Source organism: Vitis vinifera, chromosome 6, assembly GCF_030704535.1.
Source record: "Vitis vinifera cultivar Pinot Noir 40024 chromosome 6, ASM3070453v1".
Classification (NCBI taxonomy): domain Eukaryota; kingdom Viridiplantae; phylum Streptophyta; class Magnoliopsida; order Vitales; family Vitaceae; genus Vitis; species Vitis vinifera.
In genome coordinates, this window is record NC_081810.1 from 20,791,159 (window position 1) to 20,815,434 (window position 24,276).

At 31.6% G+C, this 24,276-nt stretch overlaps 2 protein-coding genes across 3 annotated transcripts; one reads left to right on the forward strand and one right to left on the reverse strand.

Moving 5' to 3' along the window:
- Window positions 1–5,751: 5,751 nt before the first annotated feature.
- On the forward strand, window positions 5,752–16,031 carry LOC100241317 (ABC transporter G family member 3). 2 transcript variants are annotated; one of them, XM_002273756.4, is made up of 12 exons: window positions 5,752–5,881; window positions 6,591–7,193; window positions 7,299–7,378; window positions 8,649–8,935; window positions 9,801–9,972; window positions 10,342–10,455; window positions 10,689–10,817; window positions 11,826–12,017; window positions 13,415–13,501; window positions 14,597–14,869; window positions 15,383–15,490; window positions 15,737–16,031. In XM_002273756.4, exons 2-12 carry the CDS (start codon window positions 6,725–6,727, stop codon window positions 15,992–15,994), a joined length of 2,169 nt encoding a protein of 722 aa, XP_002273792.1. In that variant the 5' UTR covers window positions 5,752–5,881; window positions 6,591–6,724; the 3' UTR covers window positions 15,995–16,031. The 2 variants fall into 2 exon arrangements, with proteins under 2 accessions (XP_002273792.1, XP_010651805.1); XM_010653503.3 differs by lacking the exon at window positions 5,752–5,881 and adding an exon at window positions 5,933–6,175.
- Window positions 16,032–16,742: 711 nt separating this feature from the next.
- On the reverse strand, window positions 16,743–18,492 carry LOC100246636 (UDP-glycosyltransferase 86A1). Its single transcript, XM_003632214.4, has 2 exons — window positions 17,839–18,492; window positions 16,743–17,752 (listed from the first exon to the last, which is right to left on the reverse strand). The coding sequence occupies exons 1-2, from the start codon at window positions 18,356–18,358 to the stop codon at window positions 16,848–16,850; spliced, it is 1,425 nt and encodes a 474-aa protein (XP_003632262.1). The 5' UTR covers window positions 18,359–18,492; the 3' UTR covers window positions 16,743–16,847.
- Between the last annotated feature and the right edge of the window lie 5,784 nt (window positions 18,493–24,276).

The following is a 24,276-nucleotide window of genomic DNA, read 5'->3' on the forward strand; positions in this document are numbered from 1 at the left end:
TTATTAGTTTATATATATATATGGACAAAGTAGTAGTTTTTTTATATTCATAATAGTAGTTGATCTTTGATCATTTGGTATTTGAATATGTTTGATTGTTTAGAAATTTCACACACACACACACACATATATATATATATGGTTCATATGAACAATGTTATTGGTTTTTTATAATCATGATATTTTATTTTAATTTATTTTTTATATTTTATTCCTTTTACAATGAAATTTGAAATTAAAGATTAATATTTTTAATTTTAAAATTTATATAATAAAATTAATTTAAAATTAAAACAAAATAAGATTATTTATTTTGTAAATAATTATTTAATAAATTAATAACAAATTTATTTTTTATAAAATCATTTTTCACATAAACAAAAAAATTTGATAAATATTATTTATCTTATAAATAAAAAACAATTATCAAACTAAGTTAATTTTATTAGTTGTAATTAATTTAAAGAAAAATTGAAGATTAAGAACAATTAAAATTATTTAACTTTTTTTTTATATTTTATTCATTTTACAGTGAAATTTTAACTTAAAGATTAATATTTTTAATCTTAAAATTTTTATAATAAAATTAATTTAAAAATTAAAACAGAACAAAATTATTTATTTTGTAAATAATTATTTAATAAATTAATAACAAATTTGTTTTTTAAACTCATTTTTCACATAAAATTGGTAGTCATTTTTTTTTTAATTCCAAAGTGAGAAAAAAATAATAGATAAATATTATTTATCTTATATTAAATTTAGTATATTATTTATAACTTTGTTTTTTTTTTTAAATCGTCTCTTGAAGAGACAATTTCTAAGTTTTTGTTTTTGTTTTTTAATAAATTAATAACAATTTTTTTAAAACTTAATTTTGATAATAGTTTTTTTTTTAAATTCCAAAGTAGAAGAAAAAAATAATTTATAAATATTATTTATCTTATATGAAATTTAGTATATTATTTATATATTAAATTTAGTGAATAAAATTAATTAATTTTATAATATATTTATAATAATTGTATTATTGTATTTAATCTTAAAATTTATGTAATAAAATTAATTTAAAAATTAAAACAATACAAAACTATGCATTTTATAAATAATTATTTAATAAATTAATAACAATTTTTTTAAAAATTCATTTTTCACATAAATTGATAATAGTTTTTTTAATTCCAAAGTAAGAGAAAAAAAAATATATTATTTATCTTATATTAAATTTAGTATGTTATTTATATATTAAATTTAGTAAATAAAATTAATTAATTTTATAATATATATTTATAATAATTGTATTATATTTATAGATTCCCACTTGGTTTATTATTATTATTATTATTATTATTATTATTATTATTGTGAAAATTTCTCACTTTTGTTATGTGGAAATCATATATTGAAGAGACGATTTCCCACTTGATTTTTGTATTTTTTTTTAAAGTGATAATTTCTCACATATATATTTTTTTGTGTGGAAATCGTCTTTTTAAAAGACGATTTCTCACTTGGTTTTATTTTTTTATTTTTGGAAATTATCTCTTCATGAAATGATTTCTCACTTATTTATTTATTTATTTATTTTGTAAAAATCGTCTCTTGAAGAGACGATTTATTTCTCACTTTTTTGTGAAAATCATCTCCTCGAGAGACGATTTCTCATTTCTTAATTTTTTTTGAAATTGTCTCTTTAAGAGGCGATTTCTCATATAGAAAATGGAATTTTAGAAATCGTGTCTTAGAAAGATATATTTTTTTTTTATAATTTTTTTAAAAGTTCATAAATCATATTTTGAAGAGACGGTTTTTCACTTACAATTTATTTTCTCTTTCTTATCTGGACAAAACTATGATAGATTTGTATGATTTATTTCTCACTTTTTGTGAAAATCATCTCTTAGAGAGACGATTTCTCATTTCTTAAATTTGTTTGAAATTGTCTCTTTAAAAGACGATTTCTCATATAAAAAATGGAATTTTAGAAATCGTATCTTAGAAAAATGATTTTTTTATAATTTTTTTAAAAGTTCATAAATCGTCTTTTGAAAAGACTATTTTTTCGCTTACAATTCATTTTCTCTTTTTTTATATGGTCAAAACTATGATATATTTGTAATTATTTTTCTTATTATGGTAATTTAGAAATTATTTTTTAAAATTGCCGTGCCCTTATGAAAAATCCTTTATTCCGGTCGGTCCATTGATAAATATTAAAGAGCACATGTCATGTAAATCCAAATTAGAGCTTTCGATTAGTTGTTTTAGGTTCAGCTTTCACTTATTGAACTCTTAAAAAATGCTGATAAATTATATTGTGTCGCTTTCATGATTGTTCATTGTCCTTTTCTATTTAAAGTAATCAACGCATTGGTGAGGGCATTTTGGTCAAACTCAATGCATGGATGGGTTTTTCTACCCTACCAAACAAATGTACATGTTAATATAAAATTTTCTCTCATTTCTCCGACTCCCAGAATTACACAGGAATCATAAAAGAGACATAAATAATGGGGAAAAATAATAATTTTATTTCTATTTATTGATGTATTTACGTTGTTTTTCTTAGAATGGGCAGGAAATACAAATTTGGAAATCAAATTCCACTTTTATTATTAGGTTATATTAGTTCTAAAATAATTTTAAAAAATAGTTTTTTACCACTGATTTTTTTATATTTTGTAAAATAAAAGTTTGTTTGAAAATCTTAAATACTTTTAACTAATTTTTAACATTTAAAAATAATAGTTATGTTTAAAGCTTTATTTTTAATCATTATATATGTCTGTATAATTATTTTTAAAACAACTTTAAAAATTTAAGTAAAAATAACTAAAATATGTTCTTTAAAAACAAAAATAAAAAAAGTTTTCTAATTATCAAATGTGTTTTACAGTTTTTTGTTGTTGAAAACAAAAACTGTATTAAAAAATAGTTAACAATTAAACCCTAAAGAGTTCATTTGATAATGTTTTTAAAAAACACTTTTAATTTACTTTTCAAGGGTTCCTTCTATGAGTAGGCAAGAAGGTTCAATCTCGTTATTAGGTTTTATAGAATGGGCAAACTCTTCTTTTTAAAGTAGGTTTGTAACTACTATAGTCGGTTTTTGTTTCTCACTTGTATACTCTGGCGTATTGTATTTATCACTTTAGTTTTGACATCTTTTTTATAGTTATTAATAGACATGCTCTTATTTGCCCAAAAAAGAAACCACTTTTATTCTAAAAAACGTTATTGAAAAGCATTTAAGAAATACTTTTAAAAATTTTAAAAATCATTTAGAATATTGAAAAATCACTTATAGTATTTTTTGAAGAAACATTGAAAAAATGTTTTTTCTAAAAATACTTTTAGAGAAAATATTTTCATTAAAAACACTTTGAAGCAAATCTTTTCTTGATTTAAAGAACAAAAAGATTAAAAATATATATATATAAATACTAAAAAATTACATATTTCTTCCATTATAAAATCCTCTAGAAACATTATATGTTTTTCTTTTGCATAACTAATAAAAGTTTAAAATGAAGTAATTATGATTTTGAAAATACCTAAACTTTGCATTAAGGTTAAAATCAAATAACATTTTTATGAGTAGTAGTATTTTTTTTTTAAATTTACCTTATATATATATAAACTCCAAATTGAGCTTAACAAAATTCTTTTCAATTCACAATTTCTAAATATATATTAAAAAAATGATGATTTTTTTTTAAATTGTTTCTCATAATAATAATAATAATAATAATAATAAGTTGGAAATAAAAAGAGATTAGCAAGTTGACCATTCCCCTTCACCAAATGTGGTCTGAAAGTGGAAAATGGTTGATTAGAACTACCCAACCAAGATGGCTTTATGATGCTGAAATATATGTTGAAAAAGGGACATTTTCACATATTCACATATTCACGTATCAATAATTTAGCATTATGGGAGTAGTGTTGTTAGACTCTCATAAGTCATAATGGAATTGGGGAGAAGGCGCAGAGGGCAAGACATGAGGCTTCCAATCATGCTGCTTCATTATAAACAATGTCAATGACTTGTAATCAAATATGCACATGAAATTCAGCAACCATCATGATTTGAATCAAATCCATGGATTTTATTTTATTTTATTTTTCATGAATCAAATGCAGAGGGCAAGACATGAGGCTCCTCTTTTTCTTTATTTTATTTTATTTTTATTTTTAATGAATTTTTGGTTGGCATGCAGCTTTACAATAACAATGCTTCCCTCCTAAGGTTTAATCTCCTCCACACCCACAACCCATTCATGCTCAATTATGCTACTCTTGCATTATAACTTCTTCTTTTTTATTATTAAAAAAAAAACATTATCATCATTCAAAGTTATTGCAAAAAGAAAAAAAGGAAAAAAAAAAAATCTTCTGGAAAAATCATCATTCAAGTCCTCTGCATCATGGGTTATAATTTTGCCCACCACAACTTTGGTTATTTATTTATGAATATTCATCTTATTATGCTTTAATTGGGTTTACACACAAAAGAAAAGTTTAGGATATGTGTTGGTTGGTTTTTATTTTCTATTTTTTAATTTTATAAATAAAAATTTTTAAGTAACTTTAAAAATCATGTTCCATGAATTTTTATATAAAATATAAAAATCATTACAAACTTACATTAAAAATAATGATTTAAAAAAATTATTTTAAAATTTTGAGAAATTAAATATTTTTACTATATCATATCTTAAAATTTGGAAAAGTAATTATTAAAATATAAGATAAATCTATACTTTTCATTCATATAATAGTTTTTATTTTTTATATAAATTTTTGTACTATTTTTATTCTAAAAAAAATTAAACAAATCCTAACAAGATCCTTTTTTTTTTTTTAAGATAAAGTATAAAGCAAAATTTTTAGAAACAAATTTTAAAATAGAAAACTAAGGGTTTGTTTGGTTTCAAAAACAAAATAAAAAGTAGTTTTTGAAAAACAAGTATTGAAAATTATTCTCTCTGATTACTGTAGAACAAAAGTTTGTGAGAAAATTTAAAATGGTTTTAACTTATTTTAAATATATTTTAAAAATGATTTTTATATTTACTATTTTATTTTTAATTATTTATAATTATTTCTAAAAACAGTTAAAAGATATTATCTAAAAACATTATATTTTCTATTTTTAAGAACAAAAAATAAAAAATAATTTTTGATTGTCAAATATGTTTTCTATATTTTTTTATTTTAGAGAAAAAAAAACTATTTGAACAAATAATTCCTCGTCAGAGTCTACTACTCACACTTCACCAACATTTTTCTTATTTACTAAATCAACATTGTCAAATGTGAATATTGCAAAATTACTAAATATTACAAAAAAAAAAATAAAAATCATTGAATATATTTTTATGTTTTTAGAAGTAAAAAAATTAAAATCAGAATAATATGAAGTATGTGGAATCAACTTTTTGCTTTTGATATTATTAAAAATCATGAAAGGTTCATTAGTCATCATTTTTCCTAAGAAAAAACAATGTAGGGAATTTTTTTTTTTTTCAAAATAAAGAAAAAATTTAGCATTAGAACATAAAAGAGAAAGATGGAGAGAACCATAAAGAAAAGTGAAAGCATGAAGAGAGAAGTGGAAAATGCTGAGTTGGCAGGGAAGCTGTGAGTGATTGCCATCAAAAAATGAATGGAAGTAAATTAATTAATATTAGTAAATAAAAAGAAAAATTAAAGATAAAGAAAAGAGATTCAAAGGAAAGGACAAAGCATTCCAATACCCGCAAAAAGTGGGTCAAAAATCCATTTAACACTCACTCACTCACTTCTCCATTTCACACTTCTCTCTCTTCCCTCTCTCTCAGTCTCGCTTTCTATCTTACCTGTCCTTACTCAGATCCAGGTCTGTTTCAGCTTTCAATTATTCTGTTTTGTTATGTTCTAGTTTGAGCGTTATTTGATTTGGGTTCAGTGTGAAATGTAGAGTTGCTGTTTCCTTTTATGCAATTTCTTGGGATTTGAGTGTATTTGAGCTTCTGAGATTTTCTTATTTTTGCTGAGAACAAGCAGAAAAGGGAGTATATTGGTATTTGATTAATGGGTTCTGGTGGTATTATATCTTTTATTTGACCTGGGTTCTGTGTGAAATGCAGAGTTACGGCTTCCTTTGATGTAATTTATTGGGGTTTTAGTGTATGTAAGGTTCTGGGTCTTCTGATTATTGGGTTCTTTATTCTACTTCTGTTATTTTTCGTTTCTTATTCTCTGTTTGTTTGCTGAGAAAGCGTAGGAAAAGGGTGGAAAAAGGTATTGAGTTATGGGTTGGGTGGGTTCAGTGTGTTATGGGTTGAGAATCAGGAAAGCAGAAGTATCAACTATCTGGATAGTATTACAATCGAAGTGCTACAAACATTTAGCTTAGTAACTAGAAATACATTTTGTATACGATTCCAAATTTTGTTTCTTTTTCTTCGTTTTCTGCCATCAAACAGGGGTTTAAGACTTAAAAAATTGCATTTTTACTGTGAGGCACTGCAGGAATCTGAAAATTGTGTTATTCTATGAATTTTACTATTGTCTGTGGGGTGTTTATATGTTACTTTTGAATGCAGGTTTGGTCACGATCCCTGCCTGATAGGCTTTGTAACAAGGGTTGTGATCCGGTCTGGGCTGCCTTATTTTTGGTTGTGGCCTGTAGGATGGTGTTCTATACAATTTGATAATTGAAAATTTTGAGACAATTTAAATGGAAGAAATACAGTCTCAATCAGATAATTATAGGTCATCATCTTCTTCGGCCAGCAGTCCTGCAAGCAGAGTGCCCTCTAGTAATTTTTTCTACTTGCGAAAACCTGGTTCACTCAGACAACCCATATCATTTGAGGACTCACCGGAATGGGAGGACACAGATATTGATGTCAGGGTGGAGGAAGGGGGTGACTCTATTCATATTGCAACACCGGCCTCCCCATCTCTCTCAAAGCTCAATAGTGGGTCATTGCCGTCCCCACCCTTACCAGAGAGTGCGATTTTTGCAAGGAAAATTGCGGGGGCTTCAATTGTGTGGAAGGACTTGACTGTTACAATAAAGGGGAAGAGGAAGTACTCTGATAAGGTTGTAAAGAGTTCAAATGGTTATACATTGCCCGGGACTATGACAGTAATCATGGGTCCTGCCAAATCAGGGAAATCCACATTATTGAGGGCTCTTGCAGGTTTGTAGAATATTTTTTGATTGTCAATACTAGTTGAGTACTGAATAAGTCGTCTTCATTCCTCTTTTGTGAGTTAAGCTAAAATGGTTTGTTCTTCCTCTATAGGACGCTTGCATAACTCAGCCAAAATGTATGGTGAGGTGTTTGTTAATGGGACAAAACGGCACTTGCCATATGGGTCCTATGTAAGTTCTTAGTAATTTTACTTTCCACTAAATTTTTATTGTTTTGGTTTAGTTTTAAGTTTCATTTTCATTATTGGCCATGTTTTTAATGTTTTCCCAATTATACCCATTTATTTAAGTATATTCATTTCAGATAAATTACTAACTGTTTTATCATATGAGATTTATATTTTCCTGCACTAGCTGTTCTTCATGGAGATTAGACCTTATTCTTTTCCTATTGAAAATAAAGATATATATGTTTATCATGGCATTAATAAAGTTTTTAGATATTTATCCCAAAAATAACAAAAGGCATCCCTGATGTTTAAAGGTGTAATATCTGAAAGATGAAAAGACATTTCATTTCTCCTTCTTTCTGCAATTACATTAGTATGTGTAAGTGTAATGGTTTTATGTTTCTGGTTATATTTTTGTTGTATGTGCAGTTGCTTACTGAATTTATTTTACTTTGTTCTCTTTTCTTTGTCTACGTTTATTTCTTTGTATTTGTTTATAAATTCTGATATCCTTCATCATTTTCCGACAGAAAATTTTCATTTAAATACTTGTGAAAATGTGTATATATTCTGATTTTTTATATCAGAATGATACATGGGTGAGTCCAATTTGTTACTTTTCTTACAAGTTGAACATCTAATGTTAAAAAGCATGGCCATATAAATTGTGGAAATTTACAGATTTTTTTGTCACTATGTTCATTAAAATCTGTACATTGACGGTGATTACACTGTGCTTAATCATTAATCATCATTTTTTATAGTATTCCAGGTGAATTAATGTGCATATTTTTTATTTGGTTAGAATGAATAAGTGTGCATATACTATTCAACATCTATCAAACATTAAACACCTGAGTGTATAACCTTCGCGTTTGTGATACAATTTATTTGAGACAGACTCTAATTTTACCTGTTGTCCTTTTTTGCCTTCCCTGTAAATATGACACTGTACAACCAATGTGTCCATTCCACTGGTCCCACCTGGGCTTTTATTTTATGTGGTGCTTTTCTAAGTTCTTAGAAGTTTATTTTTCACATCCCTTTCTTCCCAACTCTAGAGTTTCAGTCTTTGAGCCAGATAAATTTATTCTTTCATTGTTGAGAAAACTTCTATATTCATCTTATGTGTTGTACCATCACAAAAGTATAGCTTTTTGGTGGGGAAATTTGGTATGGATGCAAAATCAAGGTTGCAATACAATACATTTGACTAAATTTTATTATTGTTTTCTGTGTAAAGCTAACTTTGATTTGTTTTCCACTCACAGGGATTTGTTGAGAGAGAAACCACACTGATTGGATCACTCACTGTCCGAGAGTTTCTGTATTACTCAGCACTGCTTCAGCTTCCTGGTTTCTTCTGTCAGAAGAAGAGTGTGGTAGAGGATTCCATCCATGCGATGTCTTTGGGTGATTATGCAAACAAACTGATAGGTGGCCATTGTTATATGAAGGGCCTTCCTAGTGGTGAGAGAAGGCGTGTGAGCATTGCCAGGGAGCTTGTGATGAGGCCTCATATCTTATTCATAGATGAGCCTCTTTATCATCTTGATAGGTTTTCTTTTAACCTTCTTACCCCAATTTACATTATGAAGGGCCCTACAGAAATTTTTTACTTGCATCCCTTGAGATCTTTGGTAGAATTTCAAGACTGCTCTGCCTACTACATAGTTGAATTTTAGTGAGCATGCAGCAATTGGAACAGTATCTTCATGTATACTGTTTAGGTGTGAGTCAACCTTGTCTCCCTTGTATGGTTTAGGTGTGAGTCAACTAGTAGGGGTGGTTGAATATAGTGAATTAAACCTTAGAAATAATTTGGCTGATTGTAAAGGAAAATATATTCCCCACCTCAAAAATAAAAGAGAGAGAAACAAAACAAGACAGTAGGTTTGGTCATTGTGATGGCAAAGCCATTAACTATTGCAAGGTTCATTACTTGATTTCTGAACAGGAAAGTGATAATGGACCTCTAATGCGGACTTAAATCAATGCTTTCATGCTTTGTATCTGAAGAACGCACCACTGCACCAAGCAATGGACCTTATTGTTTCATTATGATATTTCATGTGTGCACATTTTAGAAGTAATTTGGCTTCAAGGAGGCTTAAACATTGTATAAGAGGAATGAATAAAGGAAAAACAATACAAATAATGTTTGGATAGAGACTTGAAGCTCACAATGATTCTGATTTTGGGATTTGTCCCAAAAGTTGTGCTTTTCAGAATTTTTTGAGAGGGATCCAACAGAATCAATGGTCTGATTGTCTTGCCTTTTTATTTTTTTAATAAATTTTTTATTTCTTTAATACTGATTTGATCGACTGTTGATTTGTCTGGCTGATTTGTGCATGTGTCTTTCTCTTTGAAGGAAGTTACCTTATTGCCTGGTCTAAAGTTTGCATTCTTATTTTCTCTAGTGTCTCAGCGCTTTTGATGATGGTTACATTGAAGAAGCTTGCAAGCACAGGCTGCACTCTGATTTTTACCATTTATCAAAGTAGCACAGAAGTATTTGGCCTTTTTGACCGGATTTGTCTGCTTTCAAATGGGAATACCCTTTTTTTTGGAGAAACATTAGCCTGTTTGCAGGTAAGCAGTTATGTGGAAATGAATCATTTTCCCTACCTTATTTTGACTTTTCATGAAAGGATTTTAATCCCAGAATCAGTGAACTAATATTTTGGTTATTATTTTTTATAGTAGCTGTTATTATCATTGTTCTTTTATGTTAATGAGTTAATGTTGTCATTATTCTTGCAAAAAGTATGAGTAATACATTTTATTTTACTTATTACAACTACTGATATATTTTACTTTTGATAAGAAACTAATTTTTTCAACATGCTTCATTCCATTGCACAGGAAAGATTCCAAATTTTTGTTTTCTTTTCGGTCTCCTTTGCAACTAAATGGCATATTATGGGTGGTCATTAAACTAACACACCTTTTGTTTTGCAGCACTTCTCCAATGCTGGATTTCCTTGCCCAATTATGCAAAGCCCTTCAGATCACTTTCTACGTGCAATAAATACGGATTTTGACAGGATCATTGCAATGTGCAAAAATTGGCAGGTACTTGGTTTGATAGTAAATTTGAGATTAAACGGGTGCTCAGATTTCTTTTTCTGTTTTTTTTTTGGGTGGTTTTGGTTTTTCTTTGGGACTTGCTTTTCTATATTATTTACTTTTATACATGTGCACTTATGGGGTCTAAAACCATATATCACACAATCAATTTTAGTAGAATGCTTTTCTCTTGTGTTCTGGAATACATTGATTGTACGTAGGATGGAACTTTTTGACAGGATGACCATGGGGATTTTTCATCAGTGAATATGGACACAGCTGTTGCAATACGTACTCTTGAAGCAACTTACAAATCATCAGTGGATGCTGCAGCAGTTGAAAGTATGATTATCAAACTCACTGACAAGGTATGATCATTACTAATTTAGTTCTGGTCCTGTATAACATGCACAGGCTTGGCTATGTTTGTTATTGTGGTGTGTGTTGCGCGTAATTTTAATTCTTCCTTTGAGCTTGGATGTTTTTCTCTCTTTGATTGTTCACATGCCAACCATAGTGGAATCTATGCTTTAGAATTGTTGATCTGGTGTCTTTATGTCCAGATTACTATTATGTAGTAGGATGTATTATAGTGCTGCTGAAATCTGACAATAGAATGTTTAGGTCAACACCTGTGATGTTTGATTTGAGCTTATTTTTGGCAACAATTATGGGATCATCTAGATTTTCTAAAGGGCACAGATGCATGTCAAGTTCCCATTGGTGACATCATATACAGGCAAGCTTGGGACTTGTGATTGTGTCATTATGTCAAGCATATGCTGTACACACACGCACATTCAGTTAGGCATACAGGCTGTTATGACAAATGCCAAAACTTAAGGCAAAGAGAAATTAATGAAGAAGAAAAGCAACAAGGGCAATCACATGCAGCATTAAAGATTTTTATGCTATTTGGCTTAAAGCTTATCTTATGAGGAGAAGTAGTTTGAGAAATTTTTGTTAAGGATGGATGCAAATCCTATGCTGAAGGTTTAGTCTGTCACAGGTCCACCCTTTCCAGATGCTGGAATTATTTTGCACTGAGTCAAATTAAGCCACAAAGAATTGAATTTAGATGTGCCTATCAAGATTTTTGGTGAAGTAGTAGGCATTTTCTAGCAGTCTGAACTTACTTTGTAGTTTCAAATGTTTAATTATATCAACATAAGTAAACTTCTCTAACTTCTCACACTACATTTAATCCATTCCTCATGACCTTCATTTTCTGGTTGAGTGGTTTCTTATCTTAAACCCTGAATATAGCAAAAGTGCTTCTGCCTGCATGATGGCATTAAAAGAAAGGTTTTTAATGTTTGTATTTAGCTTCTGTTGTCTTTGCCTGATTCACTTATTACATGCATTTACTGCAACAGGAAGGGCCACTTCTCAAAAGCAAGGGGAAGGCTAGCAGTGCTACGCGAATTGCAGTTTTAACATGGAGATCATTATTAATCATGTCAAGGGAGTGGAAATACTTCTGGCTTCGGCTTGTTCTTTGCATGCTTTTTACACTTTGTGTTGGTACAGTATTTTCCGGCTTGGGGCATTCTCTGTCATCTGTTGTGGTGAGTCGTAAATTTGAAACTTCTGTCATTACAAAAAGTTTTTTTATTTTTTGATAGATATCATTACAAAAAGTTTAAGCATGAAGGGAATGTACTTGTTGTGTGCACATGTAAATCAAACATAGTCATGTTTGAATAAACACAGTTATCATTTTCTTAATTTGACCCCGCCTGATACCAACAAACACCTTGCTCATGATGTATTTATGTGAGGATGGGTGCATCATGATTATCATGTTGTTGTATTGCTGTTGCTAGTACAGTGGTATTACAAGTACAATCTCCCGGATATTATTTTCACCTCCACCCTTTTTCCTTCTCAAAAAAAGACCTAGGAAATGAGGGTGGTTGTATATTTTCCATTATTTTAGTTTTAAATTATTACCATATTCAATCACTGCACTCACTTTTTTACAAAGTTATCCATGCTTTTAATGGGGAAGATTAGTCATCTCTCAATCTAACGCTGTATGTTATTAGTTATTGCAAAGAAGGCCAAAAAAGGTTGTTTCAAAGTATGTGTACCTCAAATAAGTTATTACAAATCGTTGTGTAAGCTGTTAGAAGTCATTCTTCTTGATGTTTCTTCTAGAGTTCATTTTTTTGTTGCCAGTTTGACACAAATTTTGTGTTTAATGTATTTTTGGATTCTTGGAAGTTAATCTACAGTTTCTTTATGCAGTCCCATGGACAATTTTGGAAAATTATCTCTTGAACCAAGTGGTGTTCTACTATATCTGTTTGAATCTTGCATGAAATATAGGTTTGGTGATAGGTGTATACACTGTTACTGTTATCTTTTCCTCACATTTTTAGCTGACATGTATCAACACTTAATTGGCTGTCACCAAGTTCAGTAGTTTTTGCTTTTTCATGGCTGTCTGCTCTCATTTCATTTTTATTTTGCTAGATTAATCTGAAATAATTTGCTAATGGGTTGTTTCTCAGGTATATTTCTAGCAGTAAGATTAAAGTATTCAGGACGTATATTTTTTTGACAGCCTGTTTCAAAACTGGTGCAATATTAGAAATATGCCAACTATTGAATTAAGATATCATAAAGCTTTACTCATTAGTCTGTTCCTATGGATACCATTTATGGGGCCAGTCAGCCAACAATGAGCTCTTGGTTCCAATATACTTGCCCTAAACTGGATGGATGTAAGATGCATTCTCTGCAAGAGGGAAATTCTTGCCCAATCTGTTCATGAATTCTATTGTTCAATCATGCCTCTAAATATGGTGGAGTTGCAGATGAAACTAAATATAAATGCTTATTCAACCTAGCCTTTTGCAAATGATATTCTTTTTGCATATTATGTTCATTTATATGTATTATGCTGTTGACTAGTCTGATTAATGATTCATTTTCTTTTTCACCACCTCTGGAATTGCAGACTAGGGTTGCAGCCATATTTGTATTTGTATCATTTACTTCACTTCTAAGCATTGCTGGCGTACCTGCACATTTGAAAGAAATCAAGGTATTCTTTAATTCCAATGTTTTGATGCAAACTTCATTGAGCAATAATAACATTCAAATTTGGTTAATTTTTGCAACATAGTTAGCAACTCATACATTACCCAATTATGTATGTTTCTGGTAATACAGTTGATTCAAATTAGCTGTTGTAATGTGGTATAATTCTCTCAAAAAATTGGTTATTTTGGTACCCTTTCTGAATAGTCAAACATTTGATAAAATTTGAGAGAGCTTTGTTAATTTGTTATTGAGTGGAGATGATGATAATATCATACACATGCATAAACAATGGCTCTAAGGAAGCATGTAATTAAATTATTTATTTACTTGATAATAAAACACAATGTAAAAATTGTGGCTAAATTAGCAATGTGCATGCTTTACTGGTTCGTGACTCCCTTAGGTTTAAGTTTCTTTGCCAAAGCTATTTCTTCATACAATCTTTAAGCTAATGTGTCAGTGTACTGAATGGTAAAGATGACTATTTTTCTTATGGCTTGTGCTCGAAACTGGGGTTGGGCAAGTATAGATTTTGTGTTTGCCAAACTATGCTAATTATTCATTGAGCTCCAGATGTATTCATCACTTATTTCATGTCTTCTTCATCTTATTTATGGTAGTCTGTTTACATCTTTTAACAAGAGAATTTGTTTATATATGCTTTGTGGCAATGTATCAATATTGCCTCAGTGTAGCTTTGGTTGGCAAGGTTTGGCATTTTTTTTTCATCATAAGCATAAACTGTTACAGCAGGTTGTAATTTGCTAATAAACTCACTATATCTTCTACATTCAATTCAGTGAACCTCCCATGATCTGAAATTGCTATTGTTTCTCAATGCCCTTGGTTTCCTGAAGAAATAAATAGAACTATCCTTAATAACATAAAGCACCTCAATATAATTCTCATAGTTTGTGAAGTCCTGAGGACTGCTGTCCATAGATGAAAGAGGCAACATGTTAGAGGATTATGGACAATGAATGATGTGCTTAAATTGTACCAAGGTTGAACTGTCGGGCTTTTCTTGTGAAGAGTAACAGTAATTGTTATTCTCAGGTGCATCTTTCTCATCTACAATCACTTTACTGTTTTACAGATATATGCCTGTGAAGAATCAAACCAGCATTCAGGAGCATTGGTTTTTCTGCTTGGACAGCTCCTCGCCAGCATTCCATTCCTGTTTCTCATCTCCGTTTCTTCAAGTCTTATCTTCTATTTTCTTATTGGGCTTCGTGATGAATTCAGCTTGTTGATGTACTTTGTGCTGAATTTCTTCACATGCCTGTTAGTGAATGAAGGGCTAACGCTGGTTGTTGCTTCTATTTGGCAAGACGCTTTCTGGAGCATCTTGACACTGGTTTGCATACATGTTAGTTCCACTTGCTGCTCAACTTCTTTGAAGTTGGCATTTTTCTTGTTTAATTTCTGATCATAGGTGCAACTCAAACACACCCATAATTGTTTGTTTATTATCTGTAGGAACTGCTCTACAATTATTTACTATTCCATGATGACTGATATTCTTCTCTCTATCTTCCTCTAAGAAAAAAGGGTTTATTAGTTTTGATGTAGGCTGAGTCAAGTTTCAAGGCCGAAATTCTATTTTTCTGTTATTTATCTAGCATGCCGACATTTGTAGTGGTCAATGACATCAGGGTCCAATATAAATAAAACAATTCAATTTTTAATGTGAAGGGACTATGAATTAGTTATCTGATCAATTATTGCTGATAGGTGGCAATAATTGATTATTATTGATATTCTGCTGGTTTTCTGATTAATTATTGCTAATATTAGGTGGCAATAATTGACTATTGTCGATATTCTGCCAAAGTTTGTTACCTAGCTCTTCCTTTAACCATGAACATCTTTGGCCTTTCAGGTGTTAATGATGCTTTCAGCAGGCTACTTCAGACTTCGGAGTGCACTGCCTGGACCTGTTTGGACTTATCCGTTATCCTATATTGCTTTCCACACCTATGCAATTCAGGCAAGTCTATCTTTAATGTTATTCTATTTTATACTCCCATCTGCAGTGTCGGGTTTTCGTTCCCATCTGCTCCAAGATTTTGAAAGCACCATTTGTCATGAACTTCCATATAATTCAAATCTGAACTCCTGAATTTTTGGCAGGAAACAGTTTTTTTGGAGTGCTTTTAACTACATGTTAGTGAACCTTATTCCTTCCTGCTTGTTGAATGGATCCTTAGACCTGTGAACTGTTTTTGTATATCAGGGGCTCTTGGAGAATGAGTACATTGGAACATCATTTGCAGTGGGGCAGGTAAGGAGCATATCTGGGTATCAGGCTCTCCGTAGTGCATACGACATCTCTCCCAACAGTAATTCCAAATGGGGGAATTTACTGGTCTTGTTTCTTATGGCGGTTGGGTATCGTATTCTTGTGTTTGTGTTGCTGCGTTTTCGTGTAAGAAAAAATGTATCCGCATGTCGATTTTTCCAGTGTAATCAGAACACCAACGATGCAAGATGAATGGATAAAGTACTATCAGTTTTGTTTGGCTTTTCAACTTATATTCTTCTTCTGGGTTTAATCCTGGCTGTTTGGTTAATTTCTCGAAGTCCCCGACATCTTTCCATCCCGGGCCCAGGTTTAGCCTAGCAAAAAACCAAAAAACTGTGGAAAAAAAACAGACTTGACCCGTTCTAGTTTTGACATTATTCATAGCTTTGCATTCCAAATGATATGGAAATCCAAAAGATGCCCTATTATTCTGCATCACTAGTGGGGTGGCAATGAAGTGACACCAATACGTTCCTTCAACATCCATGATGTTACTTATGTTCCTTTAGAATAAAACATTGAAGGGGTCTTACAGTGATAAGTAGATAGTGACTCATTAATTATCTGACTTGTGTTATGCCAACGAAAGTTTTGATACAAGAATGTTAATTTAAGAACACAAAGATAAAATAATCACATATATGATATACAAGGTTTTAATATGGTTTGATCAATCATGCTTACGTCCATGGATGAGAGAGAATGATTCTACTATACAATAGAGAATATCACAAAGAATAAAACCAAATATATCCATTGGGTTTCCGAAACATCTCATGAGCTATCTACCTCCCATTCTTTCTCACATATCTATCCACCTCGTATGAGTTCATTTTCATTTCATAACTTTTTCCTTTCATGACCTATAATATTTATAGAAATATTTATAATAACCTTATTTATTATATAAGAAAATATTATAATAATATATTAGAAATATTCTAATAATATTCTTTACAAAAAAATCTATACTAATTTGGGAACACTTCCTAACAACTTGTGATTGGTAGACCCTTACTAGCATTTTTGGATTGATGCTGCCTCATTTTTCTTGGATCCTAACCTTCAGATCATCCTTGAATCGATTCATATTTTTCTCGGATGATCCATCAGGTTTCAATGCATTTTCCAGAGTCTGCTTCACTGCATCCATCCTTTCCCAAAGCTCATCTCCTGATTTTCCCCCCATCAGATGGTTGATTTTCTCGGAAACCTCCCCCCTAGCGATTGACTCCCCGTCGCTTATATTAATCCCGACCTTCCAGTCATCCACTACCAGCTTTCTATTAGTGAATTGATCAGTCAAAAGAGGGAAGCACAGCAGGGGAACTTTGCACCAGATGCTTTCCAGAATCGAGTTCCAACCACAGTGGGTGAGGAACCCACCAACCGCCGGATGCGCCAACACTGCAATTTGACAGCACCAGGGTATGATGATAGAACGGCCGCGAACCTCCTCCTTTAGTTCATTAGGGAGGAGATCAGGATCATCAGAACTCACAATATCAGGCCTAAGCACCCAAACAAAGTTGATTTTGCTGAGCATGAGACCATTAGCAATCTCCATCAGGTCCCTCTTACTAATATGAGCGTAGCTGCCAAATGAAACATACAAAACCGAGCCTTTAGGCTTAGCATCCAGCCAATGGGTGCAGTCAGACTCTGCCCACAGGCTGGTGGCCACAATGCTCTTGGTGAACCCAGGTGGAAATATTGGCCCTACAGCGTAGAGTTTCTTCTTGGCCTGGAGTGCTGATATGGTATGAAGCTCAAGCTCCTCCACTGTGTTGCATAGAACAAAATCGGCGCCCTTGGCATCCTGGAAGGCGGTGGAGATTATCTGGTGACAAACCGTAGATGTATCAGTGGCTTGAAGATAGGAAGTCATGTCCCTTGGATGGATTGCTTCAACCCCTGGTATGTAATCTATCACGTCCTTACGAGTTTCTGATCATAAAATTTGAATCTTATTTAGTTCTGCCAGACTAAAAATAAGCACGAATTGATAATAAAAAGCGTGATTTGAATCTTACCACTGCAATCGAAGTGACCATGTTTTCTGAGAAGATCCATATGATAATACAGTGTAAAAACCAAAGCAGGCTCCGTCCAAAATGAAACATACAAAAGCCCGAACTTCTTCGCCAACGCCGACGGCCACACGAAGAACGTATCAGCGATCAAGCAGCTCACAGGCGGCGCCGCCTCCGCCACCACCCTCTCCACCAACTCCTCCACGTGCGCCGATAACACATGCAACAACGCCGCCATGAACTGGTCGTGGTTCAGCGACCTGTCGAACCCCACCGGAAGCCCATCGGAAACCGTCGTGTACCGAATGTCCAGACCCGCCTCCCGAGATCCGGAGAAGATGTCATCGCTTCCGGCGCCTTGGGCTCTGGAGGTTTGTTGGTGGATGGAGAGGGTGTTAACGAAGGTGATGGTGAAGCCTCTGGAGGCGAGGTTGATGGCCAGATGGACGGCGGGGATTACGTGGCCTTGGAGAGGGTAGGCTACGAGGATGGCATGGGGGTTTTGATGGGTGGACGCCATTGTTGTGAGCTTTGAGTTGCAGAGGGAGAAGACTCGGGGCGGTTTTATGTAGAGCTCAGAATTTGAGTTGACCAGGAAAAGGCCATATGAAAGCGAGTCTCTTTCATGGGTGTGTTTTTTTTTTTTTCCTTTTTTAGTTAATTAATATTGGCCAAGACTTGCCTCTTTCACCTACATGACTAGACAACAATGGCCTTAATTAAAAATTGTCTCAATTCCCCGGTAAGTATCCATTCCTTCGGAGTCAAAGGAAAGGGAGCTAGTCTTCCCTTTCCTTGGGAATCTAATTACCTAATTAATTAGAACATGTCTACTGATCATAATGTGATAGTAGAGTAGTCTATTGCAAAGATGACTCGTGAGCACGTTGCAAATTAACGTGTAGTGCGGGAGGTTTGGGAAAGAGGACAAGTACCTGAAGTTGTATAGAATGGGAATGGATAACTACAAAACTTGATGTGAGCAACTGAAACTGTACACCTGGGGAGAGGGAGCCGGCCATTCAGAGAAATAGGAGGAAGGAGAGGACAATCACAACATCAGTTTGATCAAATTCTTATAGATGAGTAGTCTCCAAGATGAGGTCATAGCTTCCCAGGCCCTACCCAGGTTGCCAAGCGGCCGACAGTGGCATGGTTTTGTGTCTTTCTCTTTCACTCCTCCCAAACAAGTTTGTAAAGGATTTTGGCATGTAACCTAATAGGTATAAAAAAGATTCAGATGGTAGGAAAGTTATCCAAAATGGATGGTTCTTTTCACTGATAACAATCACCTCTTCTTACCAGTCATGGCCAGGAATTAATAACCCAAAGCATATGCATGGGAGTGGATGTGATGGTCGAAGAATCCTCATGGTGGTAATTTGTGGCTCCCATGAAGGTCCTCTGTTGAAATTCAAATAAATTTACAAGGTTTGTTTCATTCATTTTCATTTTGACTAAATATACTTAATGTTTGAAATTTCATCAAATGTCTCTTTTATTATTTTCATGATAAAAGACGTATTAGATAACATCTCGAATGGATGAAATTTAGACGTATATAACCAAAATCTTAAAGGGATATGAATGAAATCAACTCTAAATTTTCCCCACCTATACAACATCGATGTTGGAAACCCAATAAAATTTGGTTTATAAAAGGTCCTCTTTGATTTACATATGAGAAATTTGGATTAATTTTATTAAAATATATAGCTTTTAATAAATAAAAATATAGTTTAATATTAAGATTAGAAAAATGATATTTAATATTTTCACATGTAAGATATCAAACTTCCATATATTTAATGAAAATTTTATATTATTGGTATTACTTTTTAAAAAATTTTAAACTTCCACAAAAAACAATTTGACAACCAAAAACTGTGTTTGAAAAAGAATATTTTCAGAGAAAATCTTTTAGTTGTTTTGAAAAATAAATAAATTGGTATGACACATTTAATTACATAATTTATTAATTATAAATATTTTATAAGGTGAATTGATATTAATAAGCTATGTCAAATAGAATAAATAAAATAAAATAGGGTGTTTATGGAATAAAATAGGCTACGTGTTTTTCATTACTTAAATGTACCTTAATGATCTTAATTTTAACTAAATGCAAACCCATGTGACTTTTGTGTCATTGTGAACTTAATAGATGACCATGCTCAAGAAAGGTATAGACAAAAAAAATTATTATTTTAATTATTTTCAAATATCATTTTTTCTTTAGTATGATTTTAAATAAAAAAATGTGATAAAATAAAATAACAAAAGGCAATGTATAATTTTCAAATTATGTAATATATTTGAAAAAATTATATCATTTTCAATAATATGATATTATTCCATTAATAAATCTCTCTTCTATTGAAAATTAAAATGTTAGTGGAAAAAATAGAATATAATTTTATTAATACATATTCTTTTTATAACTATTGGGTGTCATGTATGTTGCATGTAAGATGCACATAAGTAATGTATATTAGTGTGTAGGATTTGAGTTTATGTATTTAATCATATTACTTTGTCTTTATTATATTTGTTTACATTATAATTTATTAATATGTAGAAATAACTCTATTACTTTGAAGTCAGATTAATTATTTCTTTGAATCTAGATGAATTTAGATAAAACCTAAAAGAGTCTAAATGAAGTATTTAATCTAGTTCTAAATTTTTGAATAAAATAGTTATGAAAGGAAAACATAGGGGATAAGAGGTTACTTAGCTGAAAAACAAAAATATTAAAATTAATTAAATTATTATCTCCATTTCCTTTCGTACTAATGTCAACATTGATATATCAATTTACCTTCTTTTTTTTTCATTTTCTCAAGCCATCCATTGATCAACCTCTTTTCCTGTTCTACCCATTTTTCGAGTTTTTTTTGCCATTGTTATTAGTTTGTCGCCTTTCAAAAGCTTTTTCTTGGCATCATTCTCCATCTTTGTGGCCATCTTGGCCTGCTTTTCGGTTTCCACTAGTTTGGCATGCTAGATTTTAATTTAGTCATTTCTTCCATCTTCATAAAAACTTTTTGGCATTTTAAGACTACTTTGTAAAACTTAGAGAAACTACTATTTTGAGAAGTATTATCAAAACAATCTTCTTTTATAAAAAAAAATAAAATGCTAGTAGAAAAAATAGAATATAATTTCATTAACTAAAAAAAAACAAAATTATTAAATTAATGGAATTATTTTTTTGTATATAGTAAATTCTAATGTGAACAAGTATAATAAATAATAAATAATAAATAATAAATAATAAATAATATGATTAAATACGTAAACTCAAACCCTAAACATTAACATATATCACTTATGTGCACCTTATGTGCAACATACTTAACACCCACTAGTTATAAAAGGGAGATCTAGTAATGAAATTATATTATATTTTTTCTATTAGTAATTTAATTTCCTATAAAAGGGACTTATTTTTTCAAATAGTTCTAACAGGCAAGTAGAACTTTCCAACAAAACTTTATTGTCATACTTAAAAAAGAAGTTAGGGGCAAGTGTGAATACAACATGGTTAAGGGAGTAAACGAGTGTCATCGATCAGAACTATGATCGAATTTAACATATACGTTGGTTTGGTCGAGAAGATGACTTGTCGTTATTCCATCAAAAGTAGTCTTTCCAAGTTAAAATGTTGAAGGTTTTTATGAAAACAGAAGAAATGACTGAATTAAAATCTAGCATGAACGTACTAGTAGAAGTTGAAATGGAGGCGAAAAGTGAAAGAAAAGAAAAGTGAAAAAAAAAAAATTTAAAGTCGACAAATTATCTTCATATGCTATTTTGAACTCTTTTTACTTTCTTTTTTCTCATCTATATAAAGAAAATAATTTTAAACCAAACATGAGAAAATCATTTTCCTCTTCCTTTAGTACTTTTCTATAACCAAATAAAGCTTAAGATTTTCAATCTATGATCCTTAGGTAAGATTTATAGAGATATAACAACCACACAAGAAGAAATCATACACAAATACAATATGAAGTAGCAAATCTTAAACAAACACAACCCATAGTATCAAATCTAAAACAAATATGAGAAAAAGATAGTAAATCTCAAGCAAGTGCAAGCCAAAGTTTTTGAATCCTACACACAAACTTACTTTGTCTCAATAGTAGCAACTATCCGCATTAGCTATACAATAAAACGCATAGGAGATGAAATCAAAGGAGCTAGTTGAGGATGCAAAGAGGCTATAATCTTTATTTAATGGCATCATCTTTCCATTCTAGTACTTCCCACCATAATTATTGCCCTTCAATAGATCTCAATTTGGTTGCATTGACCATGTTGAAAGGTAAACTCTTCAACAAGAAACACTTAGATATCTCAACTTCTTGTAAAGATGGCCACTTTAATGAATCTTTAGCCCAAATGCTTGTTAGTTGTGGCAGATGAATGAGTTCTAGGATCTCCAACTTTGGAAGTGCTTGGTTTTCTAGTTGTGTATTCTCAGATTCCATGATAATCTTTTCAAGTCGATGGCATTCTTCAACCCTCAAGTGCGTCAGTTGAATAAGTTGTTGAATCATACCATTAGAGAATATCTTCTATCACTTATGTGCACCTTATGTGCAACATACTTAACACCCACTACTTATAAAAGGGAGATATAACAACCACACAAGAAGCAATCATATACAAATACAATATGAAGTAGCAAATCTTAAACAAACACAACCCAAAGTATCAAATCTCAAACAATTACAAGAAAAAGATAATAAATCTCAAGCAAGTGCAAGCCAAAGTTTTTGAATCCTGCACACAAACTTACTTTGTCTCAGCAGCAGCAATTATTCTAATTCGCTTTACAATAAAACGCATAGGAGATGAAATCAAATGAGCTAGTTGAGGATGCAAAAAGGTTGTAATCTTTGTTTAATGGAATCATCTTTCCATTCTAGTGTTTCCCACAATAATTGTTGCCCTCCGATGGATCTCAATTTGGTTGCATTGACCTTGTTGAAAGGTAAACTCTTCAACAAGAAAAAATTAGATATCTCAACTTCTTATAACGATGGCCACTTTAATGAATCTTTAGCCCAAATGCTTGTTAGTTGTGGCAGATGAATGAGTTCTAGGGTCTCCAACTTTGGAAGTGCTTGGTTTTCTAGTTGTGTATTCTCAGATTCCATGATAATCTCTTCAATTCGATGGCATTCTTCAACCTTCAAGTGCGTCAGTTGAATAAGTTGTTGAATCATACCATTAGAAAATATCTTCTATCACTTATGTGCACCTTATGTGCAACATACTTAACACCCACTAGTTATAAAAGAAAGATATAACAACCACACAAGAAGCAACAATACACAAATACAGTATGAAGTAGCAAATCTTAAACAAACACAACCCAAAGTATCAAATCTCAAACAATTACAAGAAAAAGATAGTAAAACTCAGGAAAGTGCAACCTAGAGTTTTTGAATCTTGCACACAAACTTACTTTGTCTTAGCAGCAGCAACTATCCTGATTCGTTTTACAATAAAACGCATAGGAGATGAAATCAAAGGAGCTAGTTGAGGATGCAAAGAAGTTGTAATCTTTGTTTAATGGCATTATCTTTCCCTTCTAGTGCTTCCCACCATAATTGTTGCCCTTCAATGGATCTCAATTTGGTTGCATTGACCGTGTTGAAAGGTAAACTCTTCAACAAGAAACACTTAAATATCTCAACTTCTTGTAAAGATGGCCACTTTAATGAATCTTTAGCCCAAATGCTTGTTAGTTGTGGAAGATGAATAAGTTCTAGGGTCTCCAACTTTGGAAGTGCTTTGTTTCCTAGTTGTGTATTCTCATATTCCATGATAATCTCTTCAATTCGATGGCATTCTTCAACTCTCAAGTGCGCCAGTTGAATAAGTTGATGAATCATACCATTAGATAATATCTTCTATCACTTATGTGCACCTTATGTGCAACATACTTAACACCCACCAGTTATAAAAGGGATATATAACAACCATACAAGAAGCAATCATACATAGATACAATATGAAGTAGCAAATCTTAAACAAACACAACCCAAAATATCAAATCTCAAACAATTACCAGAAAAAGATAGTAAATCTCAAGCAAGTGCAAGCCAGAGTTTTTGAATCCTTCACCAAAACTTACTTTGTCTCAGCAGCAACAATTATCCTGATTCGCTTTACAATAAAACGCATAGGAGATGAAATCAAATGAGCTAGTTGAGAATGCAAAGAGGTTGTAATCATGGATTGAAAAATCGGAAAATGTCGCCGATATTTCGTCGAAATATCGGTTATCGGGCGGCATGGAAACGATAAACGGCACCGATTATCGATCGACGGAAAAATCGGCCAAAAATCGACAAAATCGCCGATATATCGGCGAAATATCGGTGAAGCACCGAAAAATCGGAGAAAAATCGCGATATTTCC